The sequence below is a fragment of the Erythrolamprus reginae genome, chromosome 4, assembly GCF_031021105.1.
Source record: "Erythrolamprus reginae isolate rEryReg1 chromosome 4, rEryReg1.hap1, whole genome shotgun sequence".
NCBI lineage: Eukaryota > Metazoa > Chordata > Lepidosauria > Squamata > Dipsadidae > Erythrolamprus > Erythrolamprus reginae.
The window spans coordinates 71,728,324-71,751,714 of NC_091953.1; the positions used below are offsets into that span (position 1 = coordinate 71,728,324).

At 40.1% G+C, this 23,391-nt stretch overlaps 1 protein-coding gene across 1 annotated transcript in view; it reads left to right on the top strand.

Annotated features, from left to right (window-relative positions):
- Positions 1 to 20,712, top strand: part of CFAP47 (cilia and flagella associated protein 47) — a 1,022,460-nt gene extending 1,001,748 nt beyond the window's left edge. The window contains exons 64-65 of the mRNA XM_070750589.1: positions 301 to 469; positions 20,489 to 20,712. Coding sequence (XP_070606690.1) covers positions 301 to 469; positions 20,489 to 20,668 — 349 coding nt within the window. The 3' untranslated portion in view covers positions 20,669 to 20,712. The remainder of the gene's footprint in view (positions 1 to 300; positions 470 to 20,488) is intronic.
- Positions 20,713 to 23,391: the final 2,679 nt, after the last annotated feature.

Sequence of the window (23,391 nt, forward strand, 5' to 3'; positions counted from 1 at the left end):
TAGTAATCAAACCCTATTTTACTCACTATTAATTGCAGTATAGTCCAAATAATAAAATTACCACTAACCTTCAATCACCCATATTAGAAATTCTTTTCTGACAGACATTTCTCGTTAGAAAAAGAAAAAACTTATACTATTCCCTTCCCCTGTTTCTCTCTCCCATTATAGATCTCCATATATATGTATATATTAAGCTCAAATTTATCTTATATCTCTGATATCCTATGGTAGAACACACATTATTTCGAATTATTGTTGTATATGCTAACTGTTGGCCAATTTATTTTTCTTTGCTAGAAACCCAGAGCCTTACACAGCATTCTTTCTACCAGGCAGTGATACTGAATTCACTGTATCTCCTCAAGCAGGGGAGCTTCTTCCACTTGATACAGCAGGAACCTGCATTACTGTTGGATTCAAGCCCAGTATGTACAGCAAAAAACACAAAGCAACTCTGGTAATACAGGTGAGCCATAAGAATGAGATTCTTGATACCACATTTGTAGATTTAAGAATATGTTTCCTCCCTGATGACTATGAAGGCAATATTTCTATAGCTAAATTTTATGCTTTGTTATATAAAAGCTTTTTGTAGAAAAGCTTTATTTCCTAATAAATTAGGGAATTATTGTAATTATATTCATTTTTCATACTGTATTTGCAAAATTGTAAATTCATAAAATAAATCAGTTTATGAAATGTAAACATATATTTTTTTATTGCATTACAAGAAAACCTTGGTTTACTGAGCCACTCAGTAGGAGTAATGTAGGTTACTCCTACATGTTAGTTAAATTCATTGTTAGAGACTTATGTAATTTGCATGAAGACTTTAATATACAAGTAACATTTGGGTCAAATTCATTAATTTGTGTATAGATAGTTGTCAATCTATAACCATTTATTTAGCAACTACTTGAAGCTACAATTGTACTGGAAAATATGACTTACCGTATTTTTCGGAGTGTAAGGCGCACCTTTTTCCTCCCTAAAAGAGGCTGAAAATTTGGATGCGTCTTATACTTTGAATGTAGGGGTTTGGGGGTTTCTGAAGCTTTTTTTCCAGCCCTAACTAGGTGTTAACGATCTTTCCAGCTCTTATCTTGTAGGTTTTTTCATTGTTACTCTCTCTGAAGAATGTTTTCCAGCCCTAAGACTTTGCAGGCTTTTTTTCGTTGCTCTACTTGCTCCGGATAAGTTTCTTTCCAGCCCCAACAAGGTGCTAACAATGTTCCCAGCTTTTACCAGCTTGTAAGCTCTTTCATTGTTACTCTCTTTGAAGAATGTTTTTCCAACCCTCAGTCTTGGCAGGACTTTTTTTATCGTTCTACTTGCTCCAAATAAGTTTTTTTTTCAACCCTAATGAGGTGCTAATGGTGTTCCCAGCTCTTACCAACATGCAGGCTTTTTCATTGTTACTGTCTCCGAATGAGGTTTTTTAAACTCTAAGCAGGGAATAAAATAATATGCTGAAGCTGACCAGGCTAAGGATGCTAGCCAGATGAATACTTGATAGGCAGATTTCCCCCCCCCCCATTTTCCTCCTCCAAAACTAAGGTGTGTCTTATATTCCAGTGCATCATATACTCCGAAAAATACAGTATACACAACTGTTACAACTGTTGCAACATCCCTGCAGTCATGTGATCATGACTTCCATGTTTGTCAACTGTTGCACATTTACAGTAATTTTGTCATGTGATTACTATGTACATCTTTCCCAGCTGGCTTCCAACAAGGAAATCAGAAAGGAAGACTGTTGCAAATCATGGTTATATGATACCTCATTTATGACAGCACCATTTAATGTCAATTTTTGTGGATATAAATCCAGGACTAGTTGTAATAATATTGCCCATTGCAAATTTCAGTGCAGATTAATGTAAATGTAAATATCTTGTCCAGACAATTTGAAATGTAATGGACATTTCAATATGGAAATTAATTTACTTTGGTGATTACTGTAGGTACAATATGTTTATAAGGTAATATTTGAAATCAGAGCTTCCATGCATGGCTGTTGTTATTTTTTAAAATTCTGTGAGGGTTTTTTCTTTTTCCCCCTAAAGTTTTTTATTTTTCTCCATCTTCACAAATATAGATTCAACATCTAAATACCTTCCAGTTTTACATACATCATACAAACTTCATAATTGTACATTTTTGCCATTTATTCATAGACCCCTATTTAATTTTTTTAAATTGTTGAACAACAGCAGCCTGTCCCTTTAATTACCCTTTCTTGTACCCCCTTCCTCCTTCCTTCTTTTCTCCTCCTACCTCCTTTCCCTTCACTCCTCATAAATCTCTCTCTCCCTCTTTCTTCTTCATCTCTCTCCACTTCTCACTCCTCTCCCTTCCTTTCTACTTCCTCTTCACCCCTCTAGTACCATTCCTGGGTTACTTACATAGCAGACTGTTGCTGAAAAATCTACTTTAAAGACAGTACCAATCACTATTTTTTAAATTTGTTGCTTATAACTCCTAATAAAGCTTTTTGTTTTAGGTATATAATACCAAATTCTTCTTCCTCCCCTAAAAAAAAAAGTAATATTGTCATCCAGATTTTCTATGTAATTAACCTCCATTTTTAGCTCCCAATTTAATATTTGTCCTCTACTTTCCCATAACTTATGGTTTCTTGTTCTTTTTTATTATAAGGCCTATTGCTCTCTCCCCTTTATTAGTCAGTTTTCCCTCAATGTTTGTTTCTTATCTTATAGCTGCATGCCTCTATAGTAATTTTATATATTAAGATGTGCCATCTTGCATTAGAAATCATTATACATTTCAGCATTTGTAATTATTCCCCATAAATTTTATACATTTATCCCTAATCAATTTAGGTTCTAGATGCTCTCATTTTTGAGCTCTAATGATATATTAAATAAAGGGGAAATTCCTCTTTAAAACACCATAAATCCTTCTTGAAGGAAAGCAGAGGCGTAAAGCATTCTCAGGAGTTCAAAGAGAATCTAAGATCTGAATTTTCTAAGGAAGACTGAACTTCTTTCGCTATTACGAGTGAGTACAATCAATCTTAATAAAATGGCTGAAGGGTCTGAACCTAGCCTCGGCAAGATTGAGATGAAGCTGGATCAGCTATTACAAATTGTTTCAGGCTTTGAACAAAGGTTTCAGAAAGTGGAATCAGCTTTGGGAAATTGCTCTTTAGACATTAAAACAGTTAAGAAAGAAGGAGATGTGGCAGCTGAAAAAATCAAAGTTTGGAAAAACAAGCTAAAATTCAGGATGGCACTTTTAAACAAATGAATTACAGAATTGCTAATTTGGAAGATCGCCAAAGGAGAAGGAATTTACGTCTGCATGGATTTAGACCAGATTTTGCTTCAGGTTCAAGAGTAAATGAAGCAAATCTAGGTTGGATGCAAGCGCAGGGTGCTCAGGTTCTTTTTGATGATATTTTACGTGTCCATTGGGCTGTCCCATGTAGAAACCAGGAGAGGCAAAGAGACATTGTTATGGCTTTGGCCAGCAAGAAAAAAGCGGAGATCATTTACAAATATTTGAAAAGCTGTGCTAGCCTTAAACAAGATGGGAACGAGATAAGAGTTCTGAGAGATCTCTCTTGGGAAACCTTGAGAACAAGAGCTGCCTTACGCCCAATTTCAAGCCGCCTATATCAAAGTGGAAAAAAGTTTATTGAATCAACTGGGTATTCAGTTTCAAGAGAGTGAGCCACGAGGAGCAGAAGGTGGAGGGACTGTAGCAGCTGGAGAGCCAAAAAGAGCAGAAGAAGGAGAAGGAGGAGAAGATTATTTCAGCGGTCACAGTACCCCAGATGAGGAGGAAAGGCAAAGGGATAAAGAGCTGAAGGAGTTAATCGGGCAGGTGGAGGCCATCACAAGGGAGTAGAGAAAAAACAAGAGCTTTGCAGGGGAAGAAAGGTTTCTGGAATGCAATGTTAACTCTTATTTTTGTTGGGGGGAGAAGGGAAAAAGGTAAAGGAAGTTTAAAAAAAGTAAAAGAAGGAATTGTTTAAATGGGTAAGGGAGGGTGGGAGAGGAATTTTTCTCTTTAATTATATTTAAAAGTGGTTGAAAGTGTAGCTCAGTAGGGTGGGAACGCAATCCGGAGTAGTGCCTCATGATTCAACAAGGTTTTTTCTTTTCTTCTCCCCTTCTGGTGGGGGGAGCATAGGGGGAGGCACTTTGGGGAGGACTGGAGTAAGGAAGGAGAAAACAAGCAAACCAAGAGTGAAACAAGAGGGGGCAAGGGATATTATTGTATATTATGAATGAGTGTAATATAATGGTTTTAAATGTAAATGGTTTGGGATCTGATTTAAAACATTACAGGATATTGAGAACGGCTAAGCAAAATAAGGTGGATATTATGATTTTGATAGAAACACATAAAAGACAGGGAGGAAGGGATAAATTGATTAATGATAGAAATTGGAAATGGGTATATGAATCTCGAGGAACGCAAAATAGTAGAGGTACAGCGATTCTTATTCATCAGAGGGTTTTATTTGAAAAGGTTGGAGTTCAGAAAGATAGAGAAGGGAGGTGGTTGTTTGTTAAAGGGAAAATTAATCAAAAGAAGTTGACATTGGCAACAATTTATGCCCCGAATGCAAAAACAAAACAATTTATAATAAATACAAAAAGGAAGCTAGATAACTTTATGGGGGGGCACAATGTTTTTGGCAGGATATTTTAATATGCAATTAACAAATGGGATGAGAAATAGTAGGATGTTTTTTAAAAAAATATATTTTTATTGGTTTTGCACATTGAAGTTAACATGAAACAAACATAAAATGGTGCACAGTGCATGTGCCTATCACCCGACTGACAATCCCACCACCACCACCACCAATTGCAGGGGGTTCAAATATTTACCAATTTATATTCCTTTATTTCCTTAGCTCTACTTTGCATTTTTTTATTATTGAAAGAGTGATTGGAGTTTGTTTTTCACATTTTCGTAACAAATTCTACTCAGCATAAAATCTTTCACCTTATTCCATCATACCATCAGTTTCTCCAATTTATTTTCGTCAAAATTGTTTAATCTTATTTCCATTATTTCAAAATGAATGTGATCCACCATGTACCAGTACCAATTCTGTAATGTCCATTTTTTAGATTCTTTCCTACCCAATACCACTACTGCTTGAGTGCTTTCTAATGCTGCTGTTTTTATTTCTTTGAAGTCTCTTAATTCTCTTTGTTTAACTAATATCGCTATTTCTTTTGTAATTATCCACTTAATATTTAACATTTTATTTATTTCATTCTGCACTTCCTTCCAAAATTTCTGAACTTCAACACACTCCCAGAACACATGCATAAAGATTCCTTTCTTTTGGCAACCATGCCAATAATTACCTTTCCCTTTCCTCTGGAAGTGTGAAAGTTGTGCTGGTGTATAGTACCATTTATGTAAAATTTTCCTTCTCATCTCTCTAACTCTTGTATTCTTGGTTTTATATATATTTTCTACTATTTCTTTCATTTCTCTTTCATCAATTTGTAAATCATTTTGCCAACATCTTGTCAAGCCTTCTATTACTCCCTCTTCCGCTTGCGATAACATTCTATATATATTACTTGCTTGTGCCTTTGTATCATTAATCTTTTCTTTTAATATTTTTCCTAAGCAATTTTCTTCTCTCAAAAAGGCTTCTTTATTCTCACTTTTATTTAAATATTTACATATTGTATTAATCTGCAGCCATTTCTGTTGACCCAACCACCATTCCAACCGAGTTCTGTTAACTCTTCCATCCTTCTCATATAATTGTTCTATTCTCATTATCCCTTTACAATTTAATTCTTTTATAATTCTGCTTAAGTTAACGTCATTATTTGTATTCAATACATGTAACGTTGATAATTTTGAGTTTCTAATTCCCAATTTCCCCTGCCATTTTAACCATATTTCTAAAACTGCTTTCAGAGGATCGGTTAAATTATTGATTTCTATTTTACTCCATTTTTAAAATAATAACTCCTTATTATTTATATTATTGATTTCCTTTTCCAATTTCACCCCCCCCCCCCAGTAACTGTAGTTCCATTAATCTTTCTATTTGGAATGCTTCCCTATATAACTCTAAGCTCGGGCTCCCCCACCCACCCCTCTTTCTCATTAGCAAACAGCCATCTTTTCCTTATTCTAGGTCTTTTATTTCCTTCAATCCAAAAATTTAGTTTACTATCCCATTCCCTCAATTTTGCCCCTGGAAAGGTACCTGGTAAGACCTGAAATAAATACATCATTTTTTGAATAATCATCATTTTAAGAGCTCTAATCTTTGCCATTCTTCTCAACCTTTTTTCTTCCAGTTTTTTATCTGCTTTTGAATTCTCTTCCATATTGAGTTATAATTAACCATCACAATTTTATTAGGATTTTTTAATAACCAAACTCCTAAATATTTCATTTTTTTACATCCTAATTTCAATCCTGAAACTTTTCGTATCTCAATTTGCTCTTTAGGACCTGTATTTAAACCAATTATCTCAGATTTCTCTGTATTAACTGAAACACCCGATTGATCTTTAAATTCTTGAAGTAAAACCATTATTCTTTTCATCATTTCAATTGGGGTTTCAGTCAATACTATAGCATCATCTGCAAAAAGATTTAATTTTAATTCAAGTTTTCCTATTTGGTAACCTCTCCACTCCTTATCGTTTCTAATTTTGTTTGCTAAGACCTCAATTGTGAATTTTATTATTTATTAATTTTATTATTTGGATTTGTATGCCGCCCCTCTCCGAAGACTCGGGGCGGCTCACAACAAGTGAAACAAATCATAAATAATCCAACTAAATTTAAAATATTTGAAAATTTAAAAAAAACCATATACTAACAGACACACACACAAGCATACCATGTATAAATTAGACATGCCCAAGGGGAGATGTTTCAGTTCCCCCATGCCTGACGGCAAAGGTGGGTTTTAAGGAGTTTACGGAAGGCAGGAAGAGTAGGGGCAGTTCTAATCTCCTGGGGGAGTTGGTTCCAGAGGGCCGGTGCCGCCACAGAGAAGGCTCTTCCCCTGGGGCCCGCCAACCAACATTGTTTAGTTGACGGGACCCGGAGAAGGCCCACTCTGTGGGACCTAATCGGTCACTGGGATTCGTGCGGCAGGAGGTGGTCTCGGAGATATTCTGGTCCAATGCCATGAAGGGCTTTAAAGGTCATAACCAACACTTTGAATTGTGACCGGAAACTGATCGGCAGCCAATGCAGACTGCAGAGTGATGGTGAAACATGGGCATACCTAGGTAAGCCCATGACTGCTCTCGCAGCTGCATTCTGCACGATCTGAAGTTTCCGAACACTTTTCAAAGGTAGCCCCATGTAGAGAGCATTACAGTAGTCGAACCTCGAGGTGATGAGGGCATGAGTGACTGTGAGCAATGAGTCCCGGTCCAGATAGGGCCGCAACTGGTGCACCAGGTGAACCTGGCAAACGCCCCCTTTGCCACAGCTGAGAGATGGTTTTCTAATGTGAGCTGTGGATCGAGGAGGACGCCCAAGTTGCGGACCCTCTCTGAGGGGGTCAATAATTCCCCCCCCCAGGGTAATGGACGGACAGGTGGGATTGTCCTTGGGAGGCAAAACCCACAGCCACTCCATCTTATCCGGGTTGAGTTTGAGTCTGTTGACACCCATCCAGGCCCCAACAGCCTCCAGGCACCGGCACATCACTTCCACCGCTTCGTTGACTGGGCATGGGGTGGAGATGTAAAGCTGGGTATCATCAGCATATTGATGATACCTCACCCCATGTCCTTGGATGATCTCACCCAGCAGTTTCATGTAGATGTTAAATAGCAGGGGGAGAGGACCGACTGCTGAGGCACCCCACAAGGGAGAGACCTAGGAGCCGACCTCTGACCCCCCACTAACACCGACTGTGACCGTCCAGAGAGGTAGGAGGAGAACCACTGGAGCACAGTGCCTCCCACCCCCAACCCCTCCAGCCGGTGCAGAAGGATACCATGGTCAATGGTATCGAAAGCCTCTGAGAGGTCAAGGAGCACCAGGACAGAGGATAAACCCCTGTCCCGGGCCTGCCAGAGATCATCCATCAACACGACCAAAGCGGTTTCCGTGCTGTAACCGGGCCTGAAACCCGACTGCTGGGGACCTAGATAATCAGCTTCTTCCAAGGACCGCTGGAGCTGGAGTGCCACCACCTTCTCAACAACCTTCCCCATAAAGGGAAGGTTGGAGACTGGACGATAGTTATTAAGTACGGCTGGGTCCAGGGAGGGCTTCTTGAGGAGGGGGTGCACAAGCGCTTCTTTATAGAGTGTTGGAAAAACTCCCCTCCCCAAGGAAGCGTTGGTAATCTCCTGGGCCCAGCTCCATGTCACCTCCCTGCTGGCCGAAACCAACCAGGAGGGACACGGATCCAGTAAACAGGTGGCGGAACTCACAGCTCCAATGGCCTTGTCCACTTCATCAGGTGTCACCAGATCAAACTCTTCCCAGACAGGTGGACAAGTACATGCCCCAGTCACCTCGACTGACTCGTTGTCAGTCGACTCTGTTTTACAATTGGAGTCGAGGTCGGCCCGGATCTGAGCGACTTTATCAGCGAAAAACATGTTAAAATCCTCGGCACTACTCTGCAAGGGCTCCCCAACTCCCCCCTGGTTAAGAAGGGAGCGGGTCACCCTAAACAGAGTGGCAGGGCGGGATTCCGCTGATGCAATCAAGGCGACATGGTACGCGCATCTTGCCGCCTTGAGCGCCACTTTGTAAGTCTTAATAAAAGCTCTTACAAGTGTTCGATCAGATTCAGACCTACTCTTCCTCCATCGCTTCTCTAGACGTCTCTTTTGGCGTTTCAACTCCCAGAGCTCCTCGTTGAACCATGGGGCTCTACGGGGTCTAACAGAGAGGTCGCAAAGGCGCAATCCGGTCAAGAGCCTCCGCCGCAGCCCTGTTCCAGGCCTCCCCGAGAGACTCCGCCGAACTGTGGACGAGTGCCTCTGGAATAACCCCAAGCGCCATCTGAAAGCCCTCTGGGTCCATCAGGCGTCTGGGGCGGAACATCTTCATTGGTTCCGCCTCCCTGCGGGGAAGGATTGGAGCCAGGAAGTCAAGCCGTAGTAGAAAATGGTCTGACCATGACAAAGGCAATGCTTCTAAGCCCCTTAGTCTCAGACCATTACTCAGTTGCTCAGAAAGGAATACCATGTCAGGTGCGTGCCCTCCCTCGTGAGTCGGACCCTGTACTACTTGAGTCAGGTCTATGGCTGTCATGGTGGCCATGAACTCCTGTGCCAACCCAGAGGTTTCACCGAATGACGGCAGGTTGAAGTCCCCCAGGACCTCCTCGAGTAGCACAGGCAGGGCTTTTGACACGCAGCTGGGAGGCAGTTATGTGAGAAATAAGCCCACCTGAACCCCTAAGTCCAACTTCATCAAGAGAGACTCGCAACCCGCAATTTCCGGAGCAATGAGTCTACGCAGGTAAAGGCTCTCCCTGGCTATAATAGCCACTCCTCCCCCCCTTCCCTGGGGTCGAGGTTGATGCCATATCTGAAACCCGGCTGGGCAAATTTCAGAGAGAGGAACACCTCCCTCTGGGCCCAGCCATGCTTCAGTAATACATGCCAGGTCGGCCTCCTCATCCAGGATCAAATCCCGGATGAGGAGAGCTTTATTTACCACCAACCTGGCATTAAGCAGCAGCAACCTGAGCCCAGGGCCAGAGTTACACTCACCACCAGTACCCAACATTGGGCTCACAGAGCCAGAACAAGGGACCGTTATTAAGCAACGATCCCTCGTTCCCCTGGAACGGCTAACTCTGTGGCCCCCGCCATATCTGCCTCTCCCCAGCAACACAGGGATATTCCGACCCCCTGCCACCCCAGAGATCGGTGCCCCTTCCTCTCCTGTCTCCCGAGCGTCAGGTGGGCCAGACCTATCATTCACACTACTATCACTCAACTCATCCATACCATAACCCCACCCACCCCCACCCACCCAATCATACCAGTCATTCCACTCATACTCCCAAGTATATTTATCCCAGTCATCCATTACTTAGAACCCCAATTATGTTAAAAGTCAATTAAATTAGTAACAGTGTAAAATAGCAGTTAATAACAATTTAAAACACTAAAACATTAAAAATATAAGTATATAAAATCTAAGATAAAAATTATAAGTTAATATAGATTAATTTTGTTTGATGGTATAAATTGTCCATCAGGTCAGCAATGAGACCTCAGTTCTCAGATCTAAAAGCATTGGGGATAGTGGACAGCCCTGCTTAGTTCCATTTTGAATTTTAACCTTCTCTGTTCTATTTCCGTTTACCCTTATATAAGCCATATTATCCTTATAAATTGCTCTTATAATTTGACAAAAATTATCTCCCATATTTAAATCCTTACACAACTGAAACAAATAATCATGGTTAACTTTATCAAAAGCTTTGTACACATCTAACTTTAAAATACTTAATTTCTTTTTGGTAGTGGTAGCATGGTGTATCACATTAACAACATTTCTAATTGGTTCATAAATCTTTCTTCCTTTAACAAATCCATATTGATCTTCTCCAATTATCTTTGGTAAGATATTCTCTATCCTGTTTGCCAATATTTTCATAAATATTTTGTAATCCTGGATCCATTAGATCACGATCCGGCTTTGGGATAGTTATAATCTCCGAGGTCTTCCATGATTGTGGAATATCAAAGGTTTGGAAAACATTATTGAACAATTTCTCCAAATGTGGTAATAATTCATTCATATAAATTTTTATTAATTTTCATAAAATAGACAAAACTGACAAACATACATTTAACATAAAGGTGGGGTTGCAATTTCCCCGCTTATTCTAGAAGATAAATTTCAATACAGAAAAAAAATACGTTATTAATACTTTAAATCTACTTATTACTTTAAATGAAAAGAAGAAATTTGTTTAACCTTATATAGTAAATCTTCATATATAAACTACATCCAACACAAAGTTTAAAACATAATCATACTTCTACTATTCTCTTATTCTTTTTATTCTTACTTCTTCTTCTTGTTTATCCATATATACACTTTGTTCCAAATCTCATAAAATTCTGTTTCCTCTTGGTCTTTTTACTGTCTTGTCATCATACCCATTTCAGTGCAGTCCAAAATTTTCTTAATAACCTCCTCTTCTTTGGGAATATTTTCCCCTTTCCAATTTTGCGCATATACTATCCTGGCCGCTGTCAAAATATGAATGACTAAATGTAGAATTTCTTTCTTATATTTCTGATTAGTTATACCCAGTAAGTAGAATTCCGGGGGGTTTTCTATCTCTTGTGTTACTATTTCTTTTATTATTCTTTCTATCATTTTCCAATAAAGCTTAACTTTACTACACATCCACCATTGATGATAATAGGAACCTATTTCTTTTTTACATTTCCAACATAGTGGAGAAATCTTAGGGAACATTTTCGGTATCCTATTCGGTGGGAGGTGCCACCTATAGAAGTCTTGTACTTCCTTTGCCTTGGATAGATGGGCAGCTGTATGTGCCCACAGGAACAAAATGGCACACTGGAGAACTGCCCCTTGGGAACAGAGGAACTGCCCCCTGCCTACACTAGTCTTTTACTTTATTTGCCTTGGATGGATGGGTAGGTGGCTGTGCCCGCAGGAACAAAATGGCACACTTGAGAACTGCCCCTTGGGAACAGAAGAGCTGCCCCCTGCCCACACTGTCAGCCGGGCTCTAAGGTATGAGCCTCCCAAACATTCAAGGGTAAAAACTTCAGACACACAAACACACTTGAAAATTCAAAAACAATGTTTTTTACCACAAAATTCAAAAGAAACAAAGCACCCTTTTTGTATTGCAAAGAGCACTCTTCCCAAAATAACCTTGTAAGCTGTAAAAACCCCTTAAACAGTCCTTAAGTACTTAGCTAGCAGCTGTGAAGAAATGTCACAGCCCTCCTTCTTCCACGAGTTGAAACACACGCGCTTTGCTCTGCCTTGGTTTCAAAATCTTGAAAAATCAACAAACAGTTCTGAAACAGCAAGTCACGTCCCAAACCAGTACGATCAGATAATCTCCACACTGCAAGGCCAGCACGCTGCCAATTTAACAGCAGCCCTAATTACTTGAACCCCACCCAACCACAGGTGGACTCAATTATCCCCTATAATACTTTTAAAGCTGTTCACTCCTATGCATAGCTCTATGCATGCGTGGATCTATCATCATTTCCTTATCTGAATCTAAGGAAGATAAGGGTGATTGACTTCTTCCTGGGCTGTCTTCCAAGCCCCCCTCCTCCATCTCACTGTCACTTCCTTCTGCAGAGGACAATTCACTGTCTGACTCTGTCAGCAGCAAAACAGGCCTATGACATGTTGATGTTTCCCCCGCATCTACCTCCTCAGTCCAGAGCTAACCACAGCACATACTAGTCTTTTACTTTCTTTGCCCTGGATGGATGGGTAGATGGCTGTGCCTGCAGGAACAAAATGGCACACTTGAGAACTGCCCCTTGGGAACAGAAGAACTGCCCCCTGCCCACACAAGTCTTGAGCTTTCTTTGCCTTGGATGGATAGGCAGCTGTATGTGCCCGCAGGAACAAAATGGCACACTTGAGAGCTGACCCTTGGGAACAGAAGAACTTCCCCCTGCTCACACTAGTCTTTTACTTTCTTTGCCTTGGATGGATGGGTAGGTGGCTGTGCCCACAGGAACAAAATGGCACACTTGAGAAGTGCCCCTTGTACACAAGTCTTGTACTTTCTTTGTCTTGGATGCCTAGGTGATCTGACATTTTGAAGACAATGGCACAGTTGAGAAATCTCCCTTTCAGTGGCAGCAGCCACCAGATGCAGCCTAGGTGACCTTAGAAATCTCCCCAACCTATCTCTCCCTGTGAGCAGCAGCAACAGCACTGTGCCTAACTAACAAATAGCTCTTTTAATGGCAATGGTCCGCATGGTCCTGCCTTTTATATAGGCAGGGTCAGTTGTCCCTCCGGACCAATCACAGCCATGTGTCTGGCTGGCCAATCACTGGTCAGCAGGATGTATGGCCAATCACAGCCGGTCCTTGCGTTTCCTGCCTGGAGACAGCATGGCTTCAGCTTACAACAAGGCTGTTGATTGGGGCATCGTGGAGTTCACTCGATTGCCAAACCTGAACATGGACTTTTTAAAAAGTTCGGGTTCAGGTTCGGCATGCTGAACAACACAAAGTTTGGCACGGACCCGATCTATGCAAGTTTGGTTCGCCCAACACTACTTATTAGTAATTGTTAATCCTAAGTATTTAATCTTATTAGTAATTTGGAAATTTGTAATTTTTTCTAGTTCCTTGATCTGTTTTGATGTCATATTTTTTGTCATGAGTTTTGTTTTTTGTTTATTAATTTTTAGTCCCAAAAATTCACTAAATATCTCAATTTCTCTAATTAGTTCTGGACCTGTGCTTATCAGATCTTCTAGGAAGAAAACAACATCGTCGGCATAGGCCTGTAGTTTATATTCTTCATCTTTTATTTTTTTACTATTCTGGATTTTATTTAATAATATTTCTAGTGATAAAATAAACAGAAGAGGCGACATCGAGCAGCCTTGGTGGATCCCCTTTTCAATGGGGAATAGTGTTGTCAGATTGATGAGTATATATGTTATAGATTATATTTTCAAAATTGTTGCCCAGTTTTAGGTCACTAATTAGTTCCAATAGATATTGCCAACTGACATTGTCGAATGCCTTCTGTGCATCCAGGAAGGCAAGAGCAACTTTCCTCCCTGGATGTGCCCCCAATATTCCAAAATGTCTAATACCGTTCTGGTACATTGTTTTATTTGTCTGTGTGATAAAAAACCACTTTGATTTGAGTTGATTATTTTATTTAGAACTTTTTTTGTTCTTTCTGTCAATATCGACGTGAAGATATTAGAGTCTGCATTTAACAGCGATATGGATCTATAATTTTGTATTTTTTTTTCTCAAGCCCTTCTTTTGGAATTACAGTGATGTATGATTCCCTCCATGTATCAGGTATTTTAGCCTGGTCCAGAATTTTATTATATACTTCTATTAGAATGGGTTCAAAAGTTTTATTTGTTCTTTTTATAGAATTCGCCTGGGAATCCATCGGGGCCTGGTAATTTATTATTTTTTTGTCTTTTCAGAGGTCCTGGATAGTAATTTTGTCATTTAGCATTCGTCTATCTGAGTCATCAATTTGTAATGTATTGTTTTCAATTAGGTATTTGGTTGTTTTTAAAGTTTCTGCTGGATCTTGTTTGTATAGGTTTTTATAGTATTTAAATGTTATTTCTTTTTTGCATTGTTGCGTATGTTGAACCAATCCATTTTTATCTACTAGTTGGTAAAGTACTCTGTTGCTTTTACTTTTTTTGATCTTTTGAGAGACCCATCTACCTAGCTTATTAGCTGTTTCAAAATATATTTGTTTAGTTTGCTTGATATTTCTGATGTGTTCTTGTTGGTCGATAATATTTTCTCTATGTCTGGCTTCCCACAACAAATTTAGTGTCTTATTATTTGTTGGCTCTTGTTGTAGGTTTCTTTCTAGGATTTTGATCTCGTTTAAATAATGATTATATTCCTCCCTCTGCTCCTTTTTTCTTTTAAAGCTATTGTTAGGCCTCTTATATATGCCTTTAATGTGTCCTAGAGTATTTGGATTGATGTAGGTTGTTTCCTATTTTCTACTAAGAATAGTTCTATCCCTTTTTAAATCATCTTTTTATATTTTTCATCTTGGAGCAAAACTGTATTCAGAGTCTACCTCCTGTATTCTTTCATTTCTCCCTGCCAAGAAATCTTAAATGGATTGTGGTCAGCCCACATATTGGGTTCTATATCAACCAATTTAATTTTTTTATACAATCCTTTGTTTAGCCATGCCATATTTATTCTGGAGAAGCCATGCCATATCTATTCTTTTTATAGAATTGTTTTTGCTTTTGGTTTGGGGCATAGATATTAACTAATATAACTTTCTCTTTTAAATTCAATTTCTTAATTCTTTAGGTTTTAGCTCTTTTTACACATAGGTGGCCACACTTCTTTTTTTCCATCTAGTGATGCATATAACTTCCCCAATTTAGAATATTCCAAATATTTTTGTGTGATTGTTTAATATGTACTTCTTGTAAACAGATTATTTGAGCTTTTTAGTTTAATAGTTTTGAGAAAATATTTTTTCCGTTTGTAGCCATTATTAAGACAATTGATGTTTATTGAGATCAGTTTCATTTCTGGAAACATCAAATTTAAGGTTTTCTTCTCTAGGCTTTTTTTATTTATTTATTTACTGCTGCTGCTGTTTATGACCTGGTCTTAGTTCTTTCCTCTTTCCCTTTACCCTTCTCTCCTTCCACTACCCTTATTTCTTCTTCCCTTTCTTCCCTTCGTGTATCAGATTGTATTTCATCTTATTTACTTGATTCTAATCTTTCTCCGCATTCTAGTTCCAGCTCTAATCCTGCTATTTGTCCATAAATTTCTTGTGTCTTTTCAGGAATATCCACTTACACCTTTCTACCTTATAAATTTATCATCATTCCTTCCAGGATAGTCCACCTGAATGTGATATATGTTTCATTTAGAAGTGTTGCTAGATTTTTATAGTCTCTTCTTCGTTCCTGTACTCTTCTAGGGATTTGTTTTAAAATATTTAGTTCTCTTCCTTTATATGTTAATTTTCCCTCCCTTTCTGGAAAATCTCAAGTGGACTTCCCTCGGCAATTGGTGTCTTTGGGCATAGTTAGTTTGGATTCTGTAAGTCTCATCAATTTCAGTTATTGCTTCTTCCCAGTTAAACTGTTATAAAGATCTCCCCTAGGTTATCATTTTTCATTTCAATTATATTTTGGAATCACAAAAAAATATGAGGATCTCTCCATTTCCAAATGGATCAGAGAGATTTCCAAATCATTGTGGGAGTCTTTTACTTTTTGATCAACTTATTCAATTTTCTTTTCATTTTGTTCTGTTTTTTTCTCTACAGATGCTATTTTTAGTTCATTCCTTTCTGTTGCGATTTGAGCTGTTTCCAGCCTATTTTCTATTTTCTGCCTTTAATTCCAAATGATTATTTGTGATGAGTTCTTGCAGTTTCAACATCGTTTCCTGCATTATAGTTAAGGTATTATTAATATTTTGCATCAATGATAAATTTCCCTTTTGTTTTTCTAGATTTAGCATTTCATTGATTTGCCTCTGTGAGGCTGGAGAGGCTATATTTGTTGACACAAGTGGACATTGGTTTTTTGCCACCTCTAGGTTGATTGTCTGCCATCTCTTTTAAAATTTGCTCTTGCTTTTCTAGAATTTTATAGATCTTGTTCCAGATAACCATAAACAATGTTTAAGACCATCAAAGATATTTAAGAAATGAAATTTAGATTAATTTATATTACTGTTATAAAAAGAGATGGGAGGGTTGGAGGGGTGGGGTCAATGGCCTTGGCAACATGGAGCTGTCCTCGGTCTCTAGAGGGTAGCTTCAAATCCCCACCATCCAGGGGTCTCAGTTCTGATGAACCAGACCCGATCCTCCCTGGAGGGGAGATGACATAGTGGACGCTATCGGGGGCCTGGTAGGGGGTCGGTAAACCCCCACCAGGTGAACCAACCTGGTCTTGCAACAGCGGTGGTGCGAAGCTGGCCAGGCAGCCATGTCTGTGCCGGCACCAGCCACGGGAGACAATGCAATGCAGGCGATTGAAGAAGACCTGTAACATCTGGAAAGGGAATTAAAAACAAGCATTGGCATGGTGAAGAAACTTTAAGCAATGTGCTGGTGAGTTTGGAGTGCTAAGGAAGCTAATTGGATCTGTTCAAGAATTTGTTTACGATCATGACTAGAGAAGACGGAAATAGATCACAGCGGCTGCTCGTGAATAGGGGCATGGATTAGCAAAAGTGCCTAATCGACATTCTTCTTTTGAAGAGCTTTAAAGGCTGTTAAAGATGGAGTATGGATTTGGTAATTGGATTAATTAGGTAATATTTGGTGATATTATTGGGTTTATTTTTTCCCCTTTGACTACGCTACTGTAAGAATTTTTAAAAAAATGTTTTTTAAGGGTATTTTATTAATATGCGTTGTTGTGATTCAGCCTGAGGCTCCTCAGGGACCGGCTGGAGCTCTGCCGGATCCATGCCCAGAGGAGGAGGACAGTGACCAGGAGGGGGAGGACCAGGCAGACGGGGGAGAGGAACGTCAGGAAGAGGAGGAGGGAGAGCAGCCTGAGACCCCCGGGGGGGGGGGCTCTCCCCAGCCAGTAGCCTGGATTCATTGGATGAAGACGCACAGGCTATAATAGACATGAGGCAGAGACGTGCAGCTCAAAGAAGGGGCCAATTAGAAAGGTATTTCCATCCCTCAATTGGCAACAGCTGGGTTTGGGTGTGGTTCTCCTCAGCAGGGTTGAAAAGGCAGGCCCGCCCTTACAGTCTTGTGGAGAGTTATCAACTGGGAGTCCTGTGACCTTGCTTCGATTCTTGGCATCTCTGATCTTGGCTTGTGGCCTAGAAGTCTGAAAGACTTGGGGGAGGCGTGGGTTTTATTATTTCCAGCGTTGTTTTTGCCAGCAAGAATCCTGTTTTATTGCCTGGCCTTCGTGAAACCTCTGTGAAGCTTCATAGTGTTCCTGTCTGGAAGAACAGTTTTTGTTACCTGTGTTTGCTGTCCAGTATATAAACTGCCTTTGCTTTTTACCAGTGTGTCTGGCTACTCTTTTTGGTTGGTGTTGGCGCCTGGGTGGACCCAGACAGAACATGCGTTAACTATTTGTAAAGGGTATTGATTATATATGGAAATCAATATGGAAGCAATTAGGAGAGATTTGAAATGTTTCAGCCTATTCAATGTGAGATACTAGAATTCGGAACAGCTTAAATGGGGTCTTAGCTAATAGTATATTTCTATAGCATTAAAAAATTGGACAGCTATTTTTATTCAGATGTCAAAAGTGAAGGTGGTAGCATTGTATTATACAACTTCCTGAAATTGATTTATTGTAAAACAATTTAATGTTGTTGTTATAATTTTTATTGTACTGTGATTGGAGAGGGAAAAAAATTAAAAAATTCTTTGCCACAAAAAAAGAGAGAGATGGGATGAAAAAAAGGAAAAAAGAAAAAAAGGAAGAGAAGAAGAATGGAAATGTCAATACAATAAATATCTTAATACTATGTGAATTGTCAATCTAATAAATGCATTAATATCCTAAGACTCTTAAACAATCAATATTCCAATGCTATAAACGTAATTTCAAAGAGAAACCAAATGTGTTATAATTAATAAGGAGTATAAAATTAAACTATTATCTATGGTAAATATTACTATAATATTCTATGTGTTCTATGTATTCAATATATCTATATAAATATAATTAATAGATTTCTAATAGCACTTAATTATATAAGATTGTAACTGATTATATAGGTATGTTCTACTGTAACTTTAGAAACTTCCTCTGGTTTTTAAGTTTTAAGTTCTTTTCTTTAGTAGCTCTATGTTCTCAGACAGTCAGTAGAATGATACATCATTTCTGGTTCAGTCTCCAGCTTGTTCCCCCTCCAAAGTTACTTACAAACGGGCTGTGGCAACATAAAAAAGAAAGAAAGAGGAGGTTCTGGTTCAATGAGTTATTATTTCAAGTTTAATTCATTGCAGTCCTGCTCAGAATCTCAAAGTCTAATCTTAAATTCTGAAGTCGAAATCTCTCGCTGCAGATCAGTCGGAGCTGGTTCAAAACGCCCAGATGCTTTCCATTCAACCAATCTCCTCTTCTTGAATTTCTCTCCTGAATTTCACTCTGGCTTCCACAGTAAGGACCAGTCCCAACTCTTACAATATCCACTCAGAGTCCACAGGGACCCAATTCTGTGTTTCAATAATTCACTAATCAATTCAAATGTCGGCACCCTAGGATCTTAGATCCACCTCTTGTCCCTTGCCGCTTTCCATCCTCACTGCCTATCAGCTGACTGTCAGTTTTCCAAACCTTGATGGAGTCAAAAGTCAGAAGCAAATTAGTCCCAATGTTAGGAAATCCGCTCTAATATTAAATAAATAATGTTCCAGTGGACCAATTGAAAAATACTAAATAACCCTAGGAAAGATTATCAGCCCCATTTTAGGAGTCTGCACAGTGTTCCCAGCCTTGTCAATCTTGGCAATCTTGGCACTTAACTGTCCTTTCTTCTCATACTCGCCATCGCCACCTTCTCAAATTTGTGAGTCCCTTTCTTCTAGATTTCCTAATGGGATTGTTGATTTCTTAAATCAAAGATCTAAAATAGTTTCTATAAAAGTCTGTCCTTATAGCCATCCACAGTATTCAGTGTAGGACTTACTGGCTTACGGAGTTGATCTATATATCTCATTCGCTTCCCTCTGTTGTGGGCCACTGTGATTTCAGGCCTGCCATGCTTTTGATTCCCGATAGAGAGGATGTCCTTCGCCTCGATTGGGAAATGCCTTTACCAATCGATGCCTGGATTTTTTCTCCTTATCCACTTCATTTTCCAAATGAGCTGTGCCTCAAAAGGTCACGTGAATCTAAAGAAAAAGCAGCTTCGGGAGGGAGAGATCCCCTCCTCACTTCTGCTACACCACAGGCAGCCACCGGAAGTCCAGCATTTACATGCTTACATGGATGGTCAGAGAAAAATATCTACTGCTTTTTAGCAGGGAGAAAAGGCCATGAGTTCATTGAATGACTATTTATTCCAAATAAATAATCAAAATTTAGCAGTGTACTCCTTTTCCTAATCTGTTGGATGGCTTTTTCAGCAGCTACAATAAAATGTAAATAAATATGAAAGGATAAGTCACCCTGTAATGAGATAAGTGATTTCTAAATTTGATGTACAGTATAAACTTAATTTTAAAAATGAATACATAAACTTACAGGACCGTCTCCTGCCTTATGTATCCCAGTGGCTGGTCAGATCCCACAGAGTCAGCCTTTTCCAGGTACTGTCAGCCAAGTAATGTCACCTAGCAGGGCCAAGGAGAAGGGCCTTCTTTGTGGTGGCTCCAGTTGTTTGGAAACAACTCCCCCCAGAGATTCACACTGCCCCCACCCTGCCAGCATTTCAAAACATTTTAAAAACATATCTTTGCTGGCAGGCCCACTACCTTATTTGTTAGTTTTCTGTACTTCCTACTGTGCAATAATCTTCTTGAAAGAGAATTCCAAATTGTGGCATATTAAAAAGTGCATAGATTACCTGGGGTGCTAGACCATGTGTATATTTGAACATGCTGATCTTAGTACATTAAAAAAAGTCCCTTCTTATTATGCGTGGTAATGCTTTCTTTCCACTATGGTGCAGTTTCAACTGTGTAGCACCCCCACTTGGAAAACAATGAAAGGCATAATTACAGGCATTGTGCCAGATGGCTGTATATGCTTCACAGTAACAAATAATAAACATTTATTGAATCTTTTTTCCTATGTTTTCAGACTGCAGCAATCCAATGGATGTATGAAATTAATGGTCTACTCCCAAAGACTATCCCGCCCACTTCTTCAGCAAAAGTAATTTGCAGAAATACATACATGAGATCAGCAACTGTGCGACAGCGCAATTTTGTACGGGAAAATATGAAAATCTTATCCCACCAGTGTGTCCTCCCCAATTGAGGGGCACCTCTTATTTTAAGAATAAAATAAACTATTATACAAAATATTTTTTATCTTATGAAAATTGTTGAAAAATATTTATATATACACAGATATACTACAATTATGTTAATCAGCAATTCATGAAGAATTTTATTTCATTAATTTGGAAAAATATGTGTAAATCATTCTATATTCTTGGAATCTAGTGGCCATGATGAAGAAGATACTCTTGCAGTTTTCACAATGCTGTGATGGTGAACCCATGGCATGCATGCCACAAGTGGCACACAGAGCTCTTTCTGTGGGCATGCAAGCTGTGGCCCAGCTCATCTCCATCACACATGCACCACCTACAAGCCAGCTGATTTTCTGGTACCTGCTGCGCATGCACAGAGGGTAGGGTGCATAGGGAGATGAGTGTACATGTATGGGGGCTGAGGGGGAATCATGAACACATGCATGTGGGAAGGATGCAGCCCTCCCACACAGCCCATTTTTGGTCCCAGGAGGCTGCAGGGACTGATAGACCCAAAATGGGGTGGGAAGGTCACAGGGGGGCAGGGGGAATGTGGGGGTCATGTGTGCATACATGGCAGGTGAGGAGGAGCATGGGAATCATGCATGCATGCAAGTGTGTGGGGTAAGTGCGGGGATCACACATGCATGCACAGGAGTGGGGCACATGGAGGATATCATGCAGGCATTGCATATGGGTGCTGGCATGTGTGCATTCATGCTGCTGCATGTACTTGTGTTTTCAGCATACAACCAGAAAAAAATTAGTCATCATTGATATAGGACTTCATCAATTTTTAGTTTAAAATAATGCTGATTAATTTTTCCAAATTTTTAAAAAGAAAAAAAATGACATTTCAATTATTTTATACAGATTTAAAGCCGATATCTTATATTTGGTTGCCGATTAGTTTCTGGTCACAATTCAAAGTGTTGGTTATGACCTATAAAGCCCTTCATGGCATCGGACCAGAATATCTCCAGGACCGCCTTCTGCTGCACGAATCCCAGCGACCAATTAGGTCCCACAGAGTTGGCCTTCTCCGGGTCCCGTCGACCAAACAATGTTGGTTGGTGGACCCAGGGGAAGAGCCTTCTCTGTGGTGGCCCTGATGCTCTGGAATCAGCTCCCCCCAGAGATTAGAATTGCCCCCACCCTCCTTGCCTTTTGTAAACTCCTTAAAACCCACCTTTGTCGTCACGCATGAGGGAACTGAGATATTCCTTCCCCCTCTCAGGCCTATACAATTTATGCATGGTATGTTTGTATGTACCGTATTTTTCGCTCTATAAGACGCACCTGCTGATAAGACGCACCTAGATTTTAGAGGAGGAAAATAGAAAAAAAATATTTTGAGCCAAAAAGGGGAGAGGAAGAGAGGAAGGAGTGAAAGAAGGGAGTGAGGGAGGAAAGAAGGGAGGAAGGAAAAGGAAAGCAAGAAATGGAGGGAGGAAAGGAAGGAAGGAAAGAAAGAAAGAAAGAAAGAAAGAAAGAAAGAAAGAAAGAAAGGGGGAAGGAACAGGAACAGAGGAAGGAAGCAAGGAAACTTATGAAAGGGGAGAGTAAGAGAGGAAGGACTGAAGGGAGGGAGGGAGGGAAGAAGGTAGGAAGGAGAAAGAAAAGAAGAAATAGAGGAAGGGAAGGTAAAAGAGAGAAAGAAAAAGAGCAAGAAAGAAAGAAAGAAAGAGAGAAAGAAAATGAAAGAGAAATAAAAATAGAGAGGGGGAATGAAAGAAATGGAAGGAGGGAAGGAAGGAGAGAAAGCAAGAGAAAGAAAGAAAGAAAGAGAAAGAAAAAAGAATGAAAGAGCAAGAGAGCAAGAGAGCAAGAGAGAAAAAGAAAGAAAGAAAGAAAGAAAGAAAGGCAACTTCAAAGAAAGGCTCACTGAGCATCTCTCTCTCTCTCTTTCTATCCCTCTTTCTTTCTTTCTCTTCCTTTCTCTCTCTCCTCTTCCTTTATCTCCTCTCTCTCCCTCCCTCTCTTTCTCTCCCCCTTTCCCTCTCTCTTTCTCTCTCTCCCTCTCTTGCTATCTCTCCCCCCTCTCACTCTCTCTTTCTCTCCCCCCTTTCCCTCTCTCTTTCTCTCTCTCCCCCTCTTGCTATCTCTCCCCCCTCTCCCTCTCTCTTTCTCTCCCCCCTTTCCCTCTCTCTTTCTCTCTCTCCCTCTCTTGCTATCTCCCCCCCTCTCCCTCTCTCTTTCTCTCCCCCCTTTCCCTCTCTCTCTCTCTCCCTCTCTTGCTAGCTCTCCCCCCTCTCCCACTCTCTTTCTCCCTCTCCCTCTCTTTCTCTCTCTCCCCCTCTCTTTCTCTCTTTCCCCCCCTTTCTCTCACTCTCTCTTTCTCACTATCTTGCTGTCTGTTGCTCTCACTCACTCTCGTTCTCTCTCCGTTCTTCTCAGCGGTGACGCGCGCACGCCCTGCCCGCCTCACCTTTGCCGAGAGCTCTCAGCAAGGGGGTTGTAGGAGAGGCGGGGCCGGCGGCAAAGGTGATATTCAATGTCGGGGGCGCACGGGCGGTTGCACGCGCTCCCTATCTCCCTGCTAGCCCACTCGGAATATTCAAAATAAGAAAAACCTTAACCGGCAAAGGCTTTTCTTATTTTGAATATTCCGAGTGGGCTAGCAGGGAGATAGGGAGCGCGTGCAACCGCCCGTGCGCCCCCGACATTGAATATCACCTTTGCCGCCGGCCCCGCCTCTCCTACAACCCCCTTGCTGAGAGCTCTC